The sequence below is a fragment of the Eublepharis macularius genome, chromosome 11 (assembly GCF_028583425.1).
Source record: "Eublepharis macularius isolate TG4126 chromosome 11, MPM_Emac_v1.0, whole genome shotgun sequence".
Lineage (NCBI taxonomy): Eukaryota > Metazoa > Chordata > Lepidosauria > Squamata > Eublepharidae > Eublepharis > Eublepharis macularius.
The window spans coordinates 4,477,575-4,494,372 of record NC_072800.1 but is presented as its reverse complement, the minus strand read 5'-3'; the positions used below and the strand labels follow the sequence as shown (position 1 = coordinate 4,494,372).

Sequence of the window (16,798 nt, the reverse complement as noted above, 5' to 3'; positions counted from 1 at the left end):
GCGAAATGTCAGGAACTACAATGCCAAGACCACGGCTATACAGCCCGGAAAATCCACAACAACTATTGTTCTCCGGCCGTGAAAGCCTTCGACAATATATAAAACTTGTACAGGTCATGTATGGGCCCATGAATGGGGTCAAAATGCTCCCTCTCCTCTAGAGCCTGTATTACTTGCCAGAGATCCAGAGGAGTTAGCCATGTTAGTCTGTAGTAGCAAAATCTAAAAGAGTCCAGTAGCACCTTTAAGACTAACCAACTTTACTGTAGCATAAGCTTTCAAGAATCTCAGAGCAGAACCACAAGTGACAAAAGGCACAGATTGGACCCTTGTCAGCTTCCCTCAAGTTTTGATGGGAAATGTAGGCAGCTTGGCGGAATGTTGGAAAAGTGACAGTTGAAAAGTCCGTTGGACAGCAGTCAGAGAGCGAAGCTGTGAGACCAGGAGGCCTACATTTCCCATCAAAACTTGAGGGAAGCTGACAAGTGTCCAACCTGTGCCTTTTGTCACTTGTAGTTCTGCTCACAGTTCTCTTCGTCAGATGCATGGAGGGCAAGAAGAAACTGGTCAGATATATAGGGGGAGAGGGGAGGGGGGAATAGATGCAATCAGTAGCTGCTGATAATGAAATCAGTTACTTCTGATAATGAGATAACCATTCATAGTCTCTATTCAATCCAAACCTGACTGAATCAAATTTACATATGAATTCCAATTGAGCAGCTTCCCGTTGGATTCTGTTTTTGAAAGGTTTCTGTTGAACTACAGCGACCTTTAAGTCCTTGATGGAATGTCCTGGTAGACTGAAGTGTTCTCCCACTGGTTTCTGGATGTTGCCATTTCTAATGTCAGATTTGTGTCCATTTATTCTTTTGCGCAGAGGTTGGCTGATTTGTCCAGTGTACAGAATGGATGGACATTGTTGGCACATAAGGGCATATATCACATTGGAGGATGAGCAGCTGTAAGAGCCAGAGATAGTGTAGTTGATGCCATTTGGTCCTGTAATTGTATTTCCTGGGTAGATATGAGGGCAGAGCTGGCATCTGGGTCTGTTGCAGGGTTTGGTACCTGTGCTGGTAACTCTGCTAGCCGATTCATGGTTATAAGTGAGAAGTTTAAGGTTGGGGGGCTGTCTGTAGGCAAGGAGAAGTCTTCCACCCAGAGCTTGTGAGAGAGAGGCATCCAGGATGGATCACTGATGATACGTTGAATGGGTTTGAGCTGGGAACTATAGGTGACAACCAGTGGTGTTCTGTTGTTAGTTCCTTTAGGTTTGTCCTGGAGCAGACTGTTTCTGGGTACTAGTCTGGCCCTGTTGATTTGTTTCCTCACTTCATTTGGTGGGTACTGAAGCCCCCAAAATGCTTGTTGTAAATCTCTTAAGTGAGAGTTTCGATCAAGAGCATTGGAGCAGATATGATTGTAACTAAGGCTTGGCTGTAGACAATCAACCAAGTGGTATGTTTCGGGTGGTAGCTGGAGGCATGTAGATATGAGTATTGGTCGGTGGGTTTCCGGTATAAGGTGGTATTTATCCGTCCATTATGTAGTTGTACAGTGGTGTCCAGGAAGTGTACCTGTTGTGTAGAGTGGTCCAGGCTCAGGTTGATAGTAGGGTGAAAGTTGTTGAAGTCCTGATGAAGTCTCTCAAGGGCTTCCTTCCCATGGGTACATCAAGGACTTAAAGGTCACTGAAGTTCAACAGAAACCTTTCAAAAACAGGATCCAATGGGAAGCTGCTGAATTGGAATTCATATGTAAATTTGATTCAGTCAGGCTTCGGTTGAATAGAGACTATGAATGGTTATCTCATTATTAGAAGTAACTGATTTCATTATCAGAAGCCAACTGATCCCATTATCAGAAGCGACTGATTGCATCTACTCCCCCCTCCCCTCTCCACCTATATATCTGACCAGTTTCTTCTTACCCTCCACGCATTTGACGAAGAGAACTGTGATTCTCGAAAGCTTGTGCTACAGTAAAGTTGGTTAGTCTTAAAGGTGCTACTGGACTCTTTTTGATTTTATTTACCAGAGAGGAGCTGAACCAAATTCCCTCCGAATACCAGGATTTAAAACAAGTGTTTGATGAAAAGGAAGCTGATGAGCTCCCCCCGCATAGAGCTTCAGACTGTGGCATTGAATTAATACCAGGGGAGAAACTGCTGAAAGGGAAACTGTACTCTATGAGCCCATCAGAAAGGAAAGAGTTATGAGAGTTCATTGACAAAAATCTGGCATGAGGATTCATCCGCCTGGCCAGCTTCCCCCATGCCACGCCTGTATTGTTGCGCAAGAAAAAGGATGTGGGGCTAAGACTGTGCACGGGTTATCATGGAATAAATGCAGTGTCAGTGTCTAATGCATACTCCCTCCCCTTGATTAGAGACTTATTGAGCGTGGTGGCACAAGGGAAAGTTTTCTCTGGACTTAAAGGATGCTTACTTCCGAGTAAGAATAAGGGAGGGGGATGGATGGAAAACTACATTCAACACCCCGTTGGGACAATTTGAATATCTCGTCGTGCCTTTTGGTTTACACGGGGCACCAGGTGTTTTTATGAATTTAATTAATGAGGTATTACATGAGTACCTGTACAAAGGTGTGGTCATTTATCTAGATGTTGTGCTGATTTATTCAAGAGATTATGAATTACATATAGAACTGGTGTGGAAAGTGCTGGCCACCCTGCAAAAGCATAAGCTACCAGTGAAATTATCCAAATGTGAATTCCATAAAGAAGAATTGGATTTCTTGGGGTACCGGGTGTCACAGCATGGCTCAAAAATGGACCCAGCCAAAATTCAAGCCATAGTGGGGTGCGATCCCCCCAGAACAAGGCGGCAACTACAATCATTCCTGGGTTTCACCAATTTCTATTGACCTTTCATAAAGAACTTTGCCCAAATCTCCCTACCCTTAACTGACTTACTGAAAACGAAAGGGAAGGGACTCCAAGGGACGAAACCCAGTGCTAAGTTGAATTGGACTACTGAATGCCTTTTTGATCAGTTGAAAAAACTGTTTACCTCAGAGCCGGTGCTACAGCACCCAGATGAAAGCCATAAATTTGTGGTACAAGTGGATGTGTCTGATGTTGCTACTGGGGGAGTATTGCTCCAATTTGATGAAGAGGGGAAATTACATCCCTGTGCATATGTGTCCAAAAAATTATCTGAAGCTGAGCACAACTGGACTGTGTGGGAAAGAGAAGCTTTTGCGGTCAAATTAGTGCTTACAACTTGGAGGCACTGGCTGGAGTGGGCAAAAATACCATTTGAGGTATGGACTGACCATAAAAACTTGGAAGCCTTGCATGCCCCCTGAAAATTAGACACCAAGCAGCTATGGTGGGCTGAATTCTTTTCCAAGTTCAATTTTACGCTGAACCACCTACCCGGCCATTCGAACTTTCTGGCAGACATGCTCTCGCACGTGCCCCAACATGACAGCCAGAGGGAGGAGGTAACTGATACTCTGTTCTCACCATCCCAGTTGGGTGGGGCAGTAACCACCTGCAGCTGAGCTGCAAAGCCACAAGACACCCTCCAGCCAAATCTCTCCAACTGGGAGAGAAAAGTGAAAGAGGAGGGGGGAACGGGGGGGATGTACCCAAAGCCAGTCTGAAAAAAGGGGAAGATGGCTGTTGGTACAAAGCAGATAAATTATACATCCCAGCCAGCCTGAAAGGGGAATTACTGAAACAATGTCATGATTCTAAATTAGCTGGGCATTTTGGATATTTAAAGACTCTGCACCTAGTACAAAGGCAGTTCTTGTGGCCAAACATGAGAAAAGACATTTCCCAATATGTATCTTCTTGTCAAACCTGTTTCATGGGGAAATCCAGGAAAGGAAAGCCCCCAGGATTATTGCAGCCACTAGAAACTCTTACTAGACCATGGTCGGTAATCTCAATGGACTTTATCACCAATCTCCCCCCGCCCCTCGCCCCCCGCTCGAAGGGAAATACAGTCATTTGGGTGGTGGTGGATTTGTTTTCTAAACAGGCTCTTTTCACACCCTGCACCACCATCCCCACAGAGAAGAAGCTTGCAGCTCTGTTTATGCAGCATGTTGTCCGACTCCACTCGTTTCCTAATAAGGTCACATCAGACCGCGGAATACAGTTCGTTGCCAACTTCTGGCAGGAGCTACTTCAATTAATGGGAATTGAACAAGGATTTAGCTCCGCTCATCATCCAGAAACTGATGGGCAATCAGAAAAAACTAACCAATTCTTAAGATGCTACATTAATTATCAGCAAGATAATTGGAGTGATTTTTTGAGTTTTGCTGAATACGCATACAACAACTCAGTCCACAGCTCCACAGGTGCCTCTCCCTTTAAAATAGCACAGGGCTATGAGAAAACTGCAATGCCTTTTGCTCAGACCCACCCAATCTCAACAAATTAGAAAATTAGAAAGCTACAAAGAGAAATTAAAGAGAAATTCTTCTTTAGAAAGAGAAAAAGAGTATAAAAGAGGCTATAGCTTTAAAAGGTGACAAAGAAATCCCAAAGAAATTCTCATAACACTATCCCTAAGTTTTCCAACCCTTTAATGACATTTGCTTCTAAAAAATGGCATGGTTTGTGACAATTTTAAGTAATCAACATTGTAATTGTTAACAATTGTTATTGTTAAGAAAAAGTAATGATAAGATGGGGGAATAATGGAATGGAATAATGAGTTTTTAATTATTTTTTTAAATAAGGAGTAGAAATAGGTTTGAATTCTGCACGTGTTATTTATTTGGAAAAATATATAGGCTTAATTATTATTCTAATATCTATAAAGGTTATTATTTTTGTACTCTGTATTTTAATAATCCTTGTAGCATACAGCCTTATATTTGCTTTGCTTGTCCCATTTCCCTTTCTTTTTGTTTTAATAAAATAAAATTATATATATTTAAAATGACATGGTTCTTGTCTCGGTTTTATTATTATGACCCTGGTTGTAGAAAGTCTAGCCAGCGACCACATCTTACCTCATGACCCCATCCTTCCTTCCCCCACTTGCATTTACCCTTCCGACAACGTTTCTGCCCAAGTCACCCACTGAGCTTTGTGGCTGAGGGGCAGATCTGAGGCCACAAGAGGGCTCCCTTCCACTTTGCCTACTCTGGGATTCCCCTGTTGCAGGAGGGCTCTGCAACCAAAGCTGAAGGGCAGAATCGAAGAGTGAAAGCTGCAGAGAAACAAGGATGGCCAGAAACTGCTGGATCTCAACTGGACATCACTATTCCATTTGAGTTCCTATTGATGAAGAGGATCATGAGTGCATCCAGCAGTCCTTCCAGAGCTGGTGCATGGTGTGTCAGTGCAGAGAACTTATTCAGCCTGTATTTCTGCAGAGAGATTTTAAATCTTTCCACCCCTTGCCTCAAGCTGCTGCCTTACAATTAAGCAGGCAACACAGCAACAATGATCCACCGCAACATGAATGAAGGTTCAAAGCCCAGCTGAATGACGCCAGCTCCCCTCTTCCCACATTCCAGGCTGTTCCCTTATCTGAAGGTGGGAGGGGGGAACCTGCTACAGCAGGAGTCCTCACAGATAATAATAATAACAAGAATAACAACATTCGATTTATATTCCACCCTTCAGGACAACTTAACACCCACTCAGAGTGGCTTACAAAGTATGTTATTATTATCCTCATAACAATCACCCTGCAAGGTGGGTGGAGCTGAGAGAATTCCGAGAAGCGGTGACTTACCCAAAGTCACCCAGCTGGCTTGAAGTGGGAATCAAACCTGGTTGTCCAGGTTAGAGTCCTGCACTATTAACCAGTACACCAAACTGGCTGATGGTCTGTCAATACTATTTGCCTTCATGCTAGCAGGTGCTCTTTCCTTTCTTGGCAACGGTTTCTTGGCAGTGCCATCTTGGTCTTAAAACCACAGCCTTCTTTGGTGACACAGCCCGTGCCCACTGGTGGCAGGCAAACTCCCAGGGGTATGTGTTCCCAACAGGCATGGTGAGGTCAGTTATGGAAGTGATGTTGTCGCACTAGCCATGGAAGCATTCCTGCACATTGCTTGGGGCCAATTTTGGCTCCAAATGGGCTGAATAGACCCCTCACAGAGTGTGTGAGCACTCCCTGTCATGCAGGCAAGAGACTGTGTGTTTAACTATGGAGGAGTGGGAGAGCATTCCTCCAGAATACCAGGACTTAAGCCGGGTGTTTGAAGAGGAGGAGGTGGATGAATTACCTCCTCACAGAGCTACAGCCTGTGCAGTCGAGGTGATCCCAGGGACTAAATTGCCAAAGGGGAAAATTTACTCGATGAGCCTGGGAGAAAGGGCGGAGTTGCGTAAGTTCATTGATAAAAACCTGAGATGAGGTTTTATCCGTCCAGCTAGCTCCCCTCATGATGCCCCTGTGCTGTCCAGAAAGAAAAAGGATGGGGGCTTGCGATTGTGCACAGACTATAGGAATCAATGTGGTCTCAAAGTCAAATGCCTACCCCATCCCGTTGATCAGAGACTTGTTAGGGGTAGCGGCTCAAGGGAAAATATTCACAAAGCTGGACCTCCGAGAGGCCTATTTCTGAGTAAGAATAAAGGAGGGGGATGAGTGGAAGACAGCTTTTAATAGCCCCTTGGGGCAATTTGAATATCAAGTCATGCCTTTTGGGTTGCAAGGGGCCCCTGAGGTGTTTATGAATGTAATTAATGAAGTCCTCCACAAGTACCTTTATAAGGGAGTGATCATTTACCTTGATGACAGGATGGTGTATTCAGAGGATTATGAGTACCATGTGAAATTGGTGTGGGAGATGCTAAAAACCCTATACCAACACAAACTGTATGTAAAACTGTCCAAGTGTGAGTTTCATAAAGAGAAGATGGATTTCCTAGGGTATCGAGTATGGGGAGAGGGTTAGGGATGGATCTGAACAAAGTGGAAGCTGTACTTGGATGGGAAGCCCCTCAAATGAGGTGGCAGCTACAGTCACTTCAGGAGTTTGCTAACTTCTACCGGCCCGTCATAAAAAATGTTGCTCAAGTATCCTTGCCGCTTAGATACTTACTAAAAACTAAGGGGACGGGTGCTGGGAAAGTGAAACCAAGCACTAAACCAGCCTGGTCTAAGGAATGCCAAGTGGCCTTTGAGGAATTAAAAACTCGCTTCACCTCTGAACCTGTATTGCGTCATCCCGATGAGAGCCGCCCATTCGGGATAAAGGTGGGCGCGAGCAATGCTGCCATGGGAGGAGTCCTCCTGCAGGAGGGGGAGGATGGGAAAATACACCCCAGTGCTTATGTGTCCAGGAAATTTTCAGAGGCTGAAAGGAACTGGGCGGTGTGGGATAAGGAGGTGGCAGTGGTCAAACTGGCCCTAAGCACATGGAGGCATTGGCTGGAGGGGGCTCAAGTGCCATTTGAGGTATGGACTGATCATAGAAATCTAGAGGTGTTTCAAGAGACTCACAGACTGGGAGCCAAGCAACTGCGGTGGGTGGAATTTTTCTCAAATTCAACTTTGTGATTAAACATTTCCCTGGAAAGTCAAATTTCCTGGCAGATGCGCTGTCCCACCTTCCTCAACACAACAGCCAGAAAGAGGAAGTGGTAGATACAATGTTTCCCCCCACCCAGTTGTGAGGGGCCATGATTACCAAAAAACAAGTGGCCAAGTAGAACCGCCTCCCCCCTTATCTCCACCCCCTGGAGTGGGAAGAAAAAGTTAAGGCAGAACTGGAAAAGGAGGGGGAGGAAAATCGGCTGGAGGATATAGAAAAGGGGGGAAATGATTGCTGGTATAAGAACAACAAACTATATATCCTGCAGGGTCTATGGGGAGATATATTAAAACATGGTCATGATACCAAGTTGGCTGGGCATCTGGGTTATTTAAAAACACTGCACTTAATACAAAGACAGTTTTAGACCTCCGAGAGTCCTATTTCTGAGTAAGAAATACGGAAGGATATGTCACAATATGTATCCATGTGTCAGGCCTGTAAGTAAGGAATATGGAAGGATATGTCACAATATGTATCCACCTGTCAGGCCTGTTTAATGAGCAAAAGCGGGGGGACCTCCAGGACTACTACAACCTCTGGAAACCCCACCCTGACCCTGGTCTATATTATCCATGGGCTTCATCACTGACCTCTCGCGGAGTAAGGGAAACACAATGATTTGGGTGGTGGTGGATTTGTTTTCCAAGCAAGCTCATTTTGTTCCGTGCTTTAAGTTGCCAACAGCCCAAAAGTTCGCCACATTGTTCATGCAGCATGTAGTAAGACTCCATTCATTCCCGGACAAGGTAATATCAGATTGGGGCCCACAATTCATTGGCAAGTTTTGGTGGGAGCTGATGAAAGTAACAGGCATGACCTAAGGGTTGAGTTCAGTATATCATCCCAAGACTGACGGGCAATCCAAAAGAGTTAATCAAGTCCTGGAGCAATTTTTAAGGTGTTACATTAATTATCAACAAGATAATTGGACTGATTTCCTGGCATTTGCAGACTATTGCTACAACAATAGCATTCAATCTACAGGAGCACCCCCATTTAAGATCACACAGGGCTTTGAAGACAAACCCTTGCTGTTTGTGAAAGCCCCCCGCCCAGGAGTGGGGGGCATCTCAGTACTTGGTGGAACTCTATCGTAGAACAGTGGGATCTAATAACAAAAACCCTGGAAAGAGCCAAATAGGGTTACAAAAAACATGCAGACTATAAATGTTCCTGGAGATGAGTTTTATGTGTCCACAAAAAACCTCAAGGGCGAACAACCAAGCAAAAAGTTAGGATGGAAGTACATTGGACCTTAAAAAGTCGTCAACATCATAAACGGGGTAGATGTGGAACTAGACCTGCTAAAGAATTTAAGACATATCCATCCAGTATTAAACTGCAGCTTGTTGAAGAAAGCCCCAGAAGCAAACACCTGGCACCCAAAATCTGGAGTTCCTCCCCCATTCATGGTGAATGGACGACCTCATCATGAAGTGGAAGAGGTGTTGGACTCAAAACAGAGAAGAGGAAAATTATTTTACTTGATAAAATGGAAGTGCTTTGACCAGGGTCAAAATGAGTGGGCTCAAGCTAAAGATGTAAAAGCTAAAAGCCTCATCAAAGCTTTTCACAAACGTTATCCGGAGAAACGGAGGGAGGGGTGAACCTGTTATAGATGTAGTTTTTGGGGGGGGATAATGTCAGGCAGGCAAGCCAGCCAGCCTGCCATAACTGTGAATGCATGTCTACTGAAGGGGGGATGGGCTTTCTTCCTGTAGTATAGCTTCCTTCACTATGCTTATGCTTTGCTAAGAGACCTTATCAGTGCAGCTGTGTGGGAACCAGACATGGGAACTTCGGCTGGGTGTCTTTTGCAGGACTTTTGCTAACTTCAACTGACTTGTTTGGACTGAGGGAGGGGAACTGGAGTATAACCTCTCGGGGAAGACTGTGCTTCAGCATTCTGGGCAATCTCTATGTATCAGGGAGTTTTATCTGAATAAAGACCCTTTTAACTCATACCACTCTGTTGGATGAAGTGGAGAGTCTGAGAGAATCCCCTAACGAGGCCTGACACTCCCAAGGCTAGCGTGATGATGTCACTTCCAGAAGTGACCATCGTGCAGCCGCCAGAGTGCATGCACACTTTGTCCATGTGCAAAAAGAAACATGCTGCCAACATGAGGTAGGTGCCAAGTCCCTCCCTTCCTGCCAGGAGAATTTAGGGAGCTGGCAGCCCTATGCCTCAAAGCCAAGTTGACAAAGCAACTCATATAATTAGATTTGTAAGACTCTAGAGTGGCAGGGTGTCCTCTAAAAAATCTTGTCATTTGGCATTCAGAGGCCATCTGGAGCACAAAGCCCTGAAGGGCCACTGGCAGCCACTAGGAAAGGGAGCCAGTGGCCCCCAGGGTGTCAGCAGTGCCACGGACTGAATGCCCTTTTAGTCTACAATGGGTGATCAGGACTCTGAGGCCAGTGTTGCCCCACATGGACAGGAGGAAGAGATTGTCAAGCTCGCAGCAGAATGCTCTGCAATGTGCAGGGGGGCATGGCAAATATACGAGGGGGTTGCAACAGACAATTCCCACAGCTGTGGTGTATCCTGTTGTCAAAAAATCATCATATTGCTTCTAACTAACGTTCACCAAAATGAACTATCACATATTAAATTCTCTCTATCTCTCTCTCTCTTTTGTCAATGCCACAGCTGACCCCATCAGGTTTTCAAGGCAAGAGATGCCCAGAGGTGGTTTGCCATAGCCTGCCTCTGTGCAGCAACCCTGGATCCTGCTTAGCTTCCAAGATCTTATTAGATCGGGCTAGCCAAGAATTTCCAGGTCAGGGCTTCAATTCTCCACCACAAAAAACCCCTAGGATGCTCTTGGGCCAACCATTCACTCTTGGTTTAACCTACCTAACTGGGATGTTGTGATGAAGAAAAGGACAGCCATGCATGATGCCCAGAGCAACGTGAAAGAAGGGTGGGATACGAATTTTACAAAAACAGAGAGGGGACAACTGGATTCAAATCTTCTCCCAGCCATGAAGCTTATTGGGCAGCCACAAACAAATCATTTTTTTCTTCAATCTCACCAACCTCACAGGGTTGTTGTGATAATAGTGGGCAGGCCTGCATTCCTGGTAAGAAAGCTCCTGGGCTAAAAGTGAGACAGTTCCCAGCCTGGAATACGTCGGTTTATTAATAACCCTGCTTTTTAGTATCGTATCTCAACAGCGTTGAAACCAGGTTGTGGCTCCATATTGGAGCACCAGAATAGGCTCCAGGTACTTCCAGAGGTGGGCTCAGCAAAGGCCCACCAAAAACTGTGTCATTATTTCAATCGACACCATTCACGAATCTCCCCCTTGGCATTTTCCATATCTCTTTTCTGCTTATTTGAGTGGAGGATTTATGAAGGGCCATGATAGTGAGGGTGTTGTTTACTCCTCATTGTGCATGTCCTCATTTCACAGTATTTTAAAGCTGCAGAAGATGCCAGACCTGTGTTAGCAGTCCATATGCAGTAGTTTATTGGTTTTTAAAAATCTGTGTGCTTCTATATTTTTGCTTGAGGCAACCCGTTTCAAATGAATAAACGGAAAGGGGGGTGAGTCCCAAAGGCCTTCTGGCACACATAGCAAGGTGTCAGGAACTGAAGTGTCCAATTGTGCCAGCCAAACCTTGTAAATGAAAAAGCCTTGCAGGCAGCAGGAGGTGCAAATGAAACCAATGCCAACGGAGTGGCTTCTGAATCCGTGGGAGGCTGGGCATGCGGCACTCCACTCGGCCCATGGCAAAACCTCTGCCAGTGATGTGATCATCTTTGTGGTGGCACATGCTGGTCAATTTACAGTCCCTTCCTTCACCCTCCATGGCAATAATTCCAGAAGGGGAGCCATGTTAGTCTATCTGAGGGGAAATAAACCAGAGGCATAAGGCACCTGAAAGACTAGCTTACGCCAGCATAAAATGTGGAGGACTAGAAACAACGGCTCCCAGACTCACCTGGGGGCCCACGTTGTGGGCAAGGCGGGGTGAGGTGAGTGGAGAGGCAGCATGGTGGCCTCCATGTTGTGGAGGGGCGGGGAATGACCGGGGACCAGGAGAGCACACCCTGGCACATCTGGTGCAGGCCCCTGGTCTGGGAAGCTGGCCCCTGCCCCTTCTTACATGCCCAGGGCAAGGCTAATTGCCTCTTTGGAGTAATGAAGCAATTTTCCCCAGGCCAGTTTGGGTAGGGATCCTGACAGTGTTTTGTCATCTTCTGGGCAAGGAGCAGGTGTGTGTGTGTGGGGGGGAGGTTCTGAATTTCCTGCGTGTGCAAGGGGTTGGACTAGATGACCCTAAATGTCCCTTCCAACCCTATGATTCTATCCAGACGGTCATATTAACAATGGATTGTAGCCAACAAGATTCGCTTGCAGGGCAAATCCTCCTTTGCTTGCATCCTCCTAGTTTTGTTCCTGGAGGTCAGCAGACCCTCATGTAGAGCTCTGAGAGCAAAGGGAAGCTTGCAGGGAGTCATGGGCAGGGGGCGTCAGCAACCATTGGCACGCCTCTCTTCCAAAGCCAGAAATACCCTTCTGTTCTTGCAACTCAAAGGAGAGATACAGACACTACTTTGCTAGTTTCTAGTAATGTAAAATTATTCTGGTTTGTTGAAATAAATATAGTAGATGGCTACTATATTGTGTCATAAAATTACAAATTGTCCTACCATATTACATAAATGACAGAAAAATATCACAACAAATAATGTGATCCTGAATATAGATGGGCACGAACAGAAAAAAAACCCGAACATGATGTTCGTTGTTCATTGCCAGCCACGAACAGGGACTCACAAACACTTACGAGCATGACCTGTTCATGAACATGTTCGTGGTTGGATGTTCGTGGGGGCCAGCAGGCTCTCCTCCAGCCATCATCCAAGTTTGGTCAAGATCCCTACTGCACCACTCCCAGAAACCTGAAATGAGCAGGCACCAGGAAAGGTACCAATACTAAATAATAGCTTGGCCCCAGAGCCTGGCAGCAGCCCTGGAACCTGAAGGGGTCGATCCATATCTGACCACACACAAAGAAAATTCAAGTTCCAATGCACTCTCCCTGTCTCTCTATCAAAATGCCAACAACAGCTGTCTCTCCCTCTCCACTGTCTGCAAAGACTAGCCAGAGCTGGGAGCCCCCCCCCCTCCCCCATGGTCTTTGCTCTCTTGTAACAAATTTGGAGCTCCACACTTGAAAGGAAGACCTGCCTATCAAGCTAAATTGGGCTTACATTGGGGTTTCCAGGGGAACAGCAGGAGTTCAGACAGAGTTCAGACAATCCCTGCCTAAGTTGCCAAGGGAATTGATTGCAGGTGCCAGATTGTCTGGCTTGATGAACAGCAACGAACGAGGCTTGCAACGACCACCTGTTTGTTTAGAATGGGGCCTCACGAACAGCTCATTCGCAAACAGCAGATTGGGCTGTTTGTGGGGGATTTTTTTGTTCGCATTGCTGTTCGTGTCTATCTCTAATCCTGAATCACAAATTTAGAAAAGTCCCATTCTTGTGATATTATGAAACAGTTTCTGAAATAAGTTGTAGTAAGATGAGTCGACAGGCATCTAGATATAAGCTTGTTTCATAGCAGACCTTCCTCAGAAATTATTCTTAATAAATCTTCCTCAGGAGTTATCTCCCTCTTGTTTATTTTCAACTCAATATTTCCATAGGAAGCTAGCCAGTCCAATAGCCTTTCCTTAAGCAGGTACAAAGCCTACTGCTCTAATTGTAGCCAACATCACAGGCCGTTTTCACACTATTTGTCATTCTGGGAGCTTGGTGCGATGTTCCGAGGCCGGTAAACAGTGTGAAAACGGCCACTCTCTCTCACCAGAATTGTGTCCAGTTTTCCTGAAACCATCTGGCAAACCTACTGGTGAGCCCAAATATGTTCAGGCTATTTAAAGGAAAGTCAAAACAGCATTTTAAAAAATAATAATTAAAAGTGATTTTCTCTGACACCATTGGATAAAGAGTTGCCAACTCCACCTTGGGAAATACGTGGGAAATTGGAGGTGGCGCTTGGAGGGGAGAGGGAGATGACTGGGCTACAATGCCGTCGAGCCCACCCTCCAAAGCTGCCACTTCCTCCAAGGGATCTCATCTCTGACATGCAGAGATCAGTTGTGATTCCGCGAGACCCCCAGGCCCCACCCGGCAAACCCATTTGGACAGAACTCCTTCCTGCCTGGGCATCACTTACATTCCCCGCGCATTCTTTGTTTGGGGTTCCATTGTGCTGCAGCTGGTTTTAACCAGTCCAGCACAACTGGTGACCCTGACTGGCCATGTTTGTCAGCCTGCTTGACACACACACCCCTTTAAGTACTTGAGGAGGAAACAAATTATGCAAATATAGTTAAGAACTACAGGCTGCTGAAGTTGAAGCATCTTTTCATTATATTAAAGTTGGGGGCAGGTTCTTTGTTCGATCGGGAACTAGGCTTCTCAGTTGCCTGTCAGTAGCAGGCAACCTCCCGAGTGTTTGCCCTGTGACCCACCAATCGCTGACAGAGTGCAATGACATCACTTCCCGAAGTGATGTCATCATGCCCACCGTGGGTGTAGTCCCACACTTCGCTGGGGCCAATTCTGGCCCCAAATGGACTGAATTAGCTCTGCACAAAGTGTGGGAGCAGGCCCGTGATCAGAGTGATGATATCACTTCCCAGAACTGATGGCGTCGCACCTTGCTGGAAGCGCACACATTCTTTCTGCACATATGAAGAATCAACTCCCAGTAAGCCCCAGGCTCTCATCTCCCCCTGGGAAGGTACAGGGACCTGGGAAGCCTGTCAGGAGCATCACGATACGCATGCAGCCCTAACTATGCGCAAAGCATAAATCCTTCCCTGGTTCCAGCAGGTTCCTCCTCTGTGTTCGACTCACATGCCCAGGTCACCAGCAGCAAAAGCGTTCAAGTGTTCAAAATGGTTTTCGTACCTGATTGTGGGCTTTGTTTAGGGACTTTGGCATCTGCTGGAGGGCTAGACGTGGGGCGCATGCGCTGGCTGGCAGAGTTGTGGATGCTGCTGGGAACCGCCGCAGAGATGTTCTTGCGAGGCTTATCCTGCAACCACATCGGAGACGCTTCGAAGGCCTGCATCCGGCGGGAGTGGCTGTTGGCGCTGACCTTGAGATAGGCCTGGGCTTTGTACTCCTGGAGGTCCCCGTAATTGGCGTCTGTCACCCTGCACTCGTACAACCCCTCGTCCTTTTTCCTGACTTTGGAGATCTGCAGCTTGTGGGAGATGTCGTTCCCCTGTACTTTCACTGTCTGCAAAATGTTTAGAAACGACGTATCAAACCAGTCCCTACAATTCTGACAATATAATAACACAAAGCATCAATAGAAGACTCTTTCCAGCATTCAGAGGGCTTCACGTACACCATTATGCTAATCCTTATAATTGCGGAAGTGTCACTTCCCCCTGGCTCAGTCTGTAATGGGCTTAGCAGGCAGAGCTGTTTTCTAAAAAGCTTGATTTATTCCAAGACTGATTCATATTCTCAGTGACAGCTCATGTTTGAACTGGCCTCCAACCATACTGAGTCCCCCCACCCCCCACCCCAAGCTTCTGTCTCTTTCCCATTGGCCCTTTCCTCTCTGTTTACTTGGCTGGGTTGCACACTCAGACTTGGCAAACTCATGGAGATTCGTCAGGGGGCAGCCTGGAAAGGGCAGCGTTTAGGAAGGGGAGGGACTCCAGCAGGGATATGTTGCCATCGAGCCCATCCTCCAAAGCAGCCCTTTTCTCCAGGGGAAGTGATTTCTGTGGTCTGGAGATCAGTTGCAATTCGGGGACAACTCTAGGCCTCACCCGAAGTTTGGCCAACTTACGACCTGGCCTGGTGGTGTGAGCAACCTGGAATTCCCCAGCCCAGAGGAGGCAACCCTGCCTGCAGCCTTAACCCTGTCAATCACCTTCGGGCTCTGGATACTGTTTTTAGAGGCCTGAAGAGAAAAATCAGAGATGGGTGCAATGTGAGGTGATCGAATGCCAATTGGATGACTTGTGTGGCTTCTAAGCAGGAGTCTTTGGTGTGGGAATTTAGTAATTTACCAATAATACATTGACCATCCGTAACTTGCCCCAGATTTTACCAAGCATCCCCCATAGCAGTTAATCCCCAGATGGCTTCTGTTTTCTCATTTATATTTTAGATTTCATTAATGTTTCCCTATCAGATTATGGTTGTATTGATATGGAGGCATGAAAATGCACCCCTGCTATGGCAGCAGCAAGTGAGCCACAAAGAAGAAGAACAGGATCCACCCAACATGTTGCCCCTGACCCTGCAATGTGATAATTCTTTGCGATGTAATCGTTGTGGGCCCCTCTCTTTGCTTTTATCAGGCCAGCCACATTAGAAGGGTGCAGAGTGGCTGGGCTGGGAAAGAAATGCCATTTAAAGGAGCACAGCAGAGATAAAAGGCATATGGCAGCAAAAGTAGAGCTTAAGCCACCCCTCAGTTGCCCCTTTGAACCAGATCGAAGAGGGGGTTATTGTTGATCTCATTTAAAGGGGGCATGGCCACCTGGGGGTGTTCTTTTTGAAGGTGGGCACTTCCTGTTCTCCCTGGGAGGGGAAATCCCTGTGCAGAAGCAGCCTCTCATTGAGAATTTTGGTGGCCCCATCCCGATAGCAGCCATGATTGAATGCTTCCAATTAACACTCATGCTCTTAGCCTCAAGGCTGCACCAACATTTTACAATATATCCTTAGGTAGAAGATACAGGTATAGAAAACCAGACCCTCCCCAAAGGCCTTGATCCAGTCGAACTGCTATGAACAATCAGATCAGTCCAGATGTGTTTTGACAACATAATACTCATTCACCTCCAATCACTGCCTCACACACTAGACCGGTCTTTAATTTTAATGAATCCCTTCAGAATCAAAATGCCCAGTGAGCTGTTTTAAATAAATAAATAAATTGCTCCTCTTCTTTAATTAAACCTAATTTTAATTAGACTGCCATATTACACCCCTGAGCTTCTTAAACTCCCAAGTCCCCAGGTCAGTTAAAATGGGTTGTGATTAAGGGTGGCTCTAGACGATACATTTCTTTACGACGTGCACTTCTTTGAAGGTACTCCATGCAGTCACATGCAGCTGTGGGGAACTGCCTCTTTTTAAAAAAAGAAAGGCTCAAATGAGCTGTGAAGGGAGGGAAATCGCCTGTCCCCCCCGCCCCAAGTCATTTTTCTGCACGAAAACAGTGTGCACAGATTCTCCATGCGGAGCTGCAAA

The 16,798-nt window shown here is 46.2% G+C and overlaps 1 protein-coding gene across 1 annotated transcript in view; it reads right to left on the bottom strand.

Annotated features, from left to right (window-relative positions):
* The window catches only part of VSTM2A (V-set and transmembrane domain containing 2A), a 57,857-nt gene that overhangs the window by 12,634 nt on the left and 28,425 nt on the right, over nt 1-16,798 (bottom strand). The window contains exon 4 of the mRNA XM_054992109.1: nt 14,486-14,819. Coding sequence (XP_054848084.1) covers nt 14,486-14,819 — 334 coding nt within the window. The remainder of the gene's footprint in view (nt 1-14,485; nt 14,820-16,798) is intronic.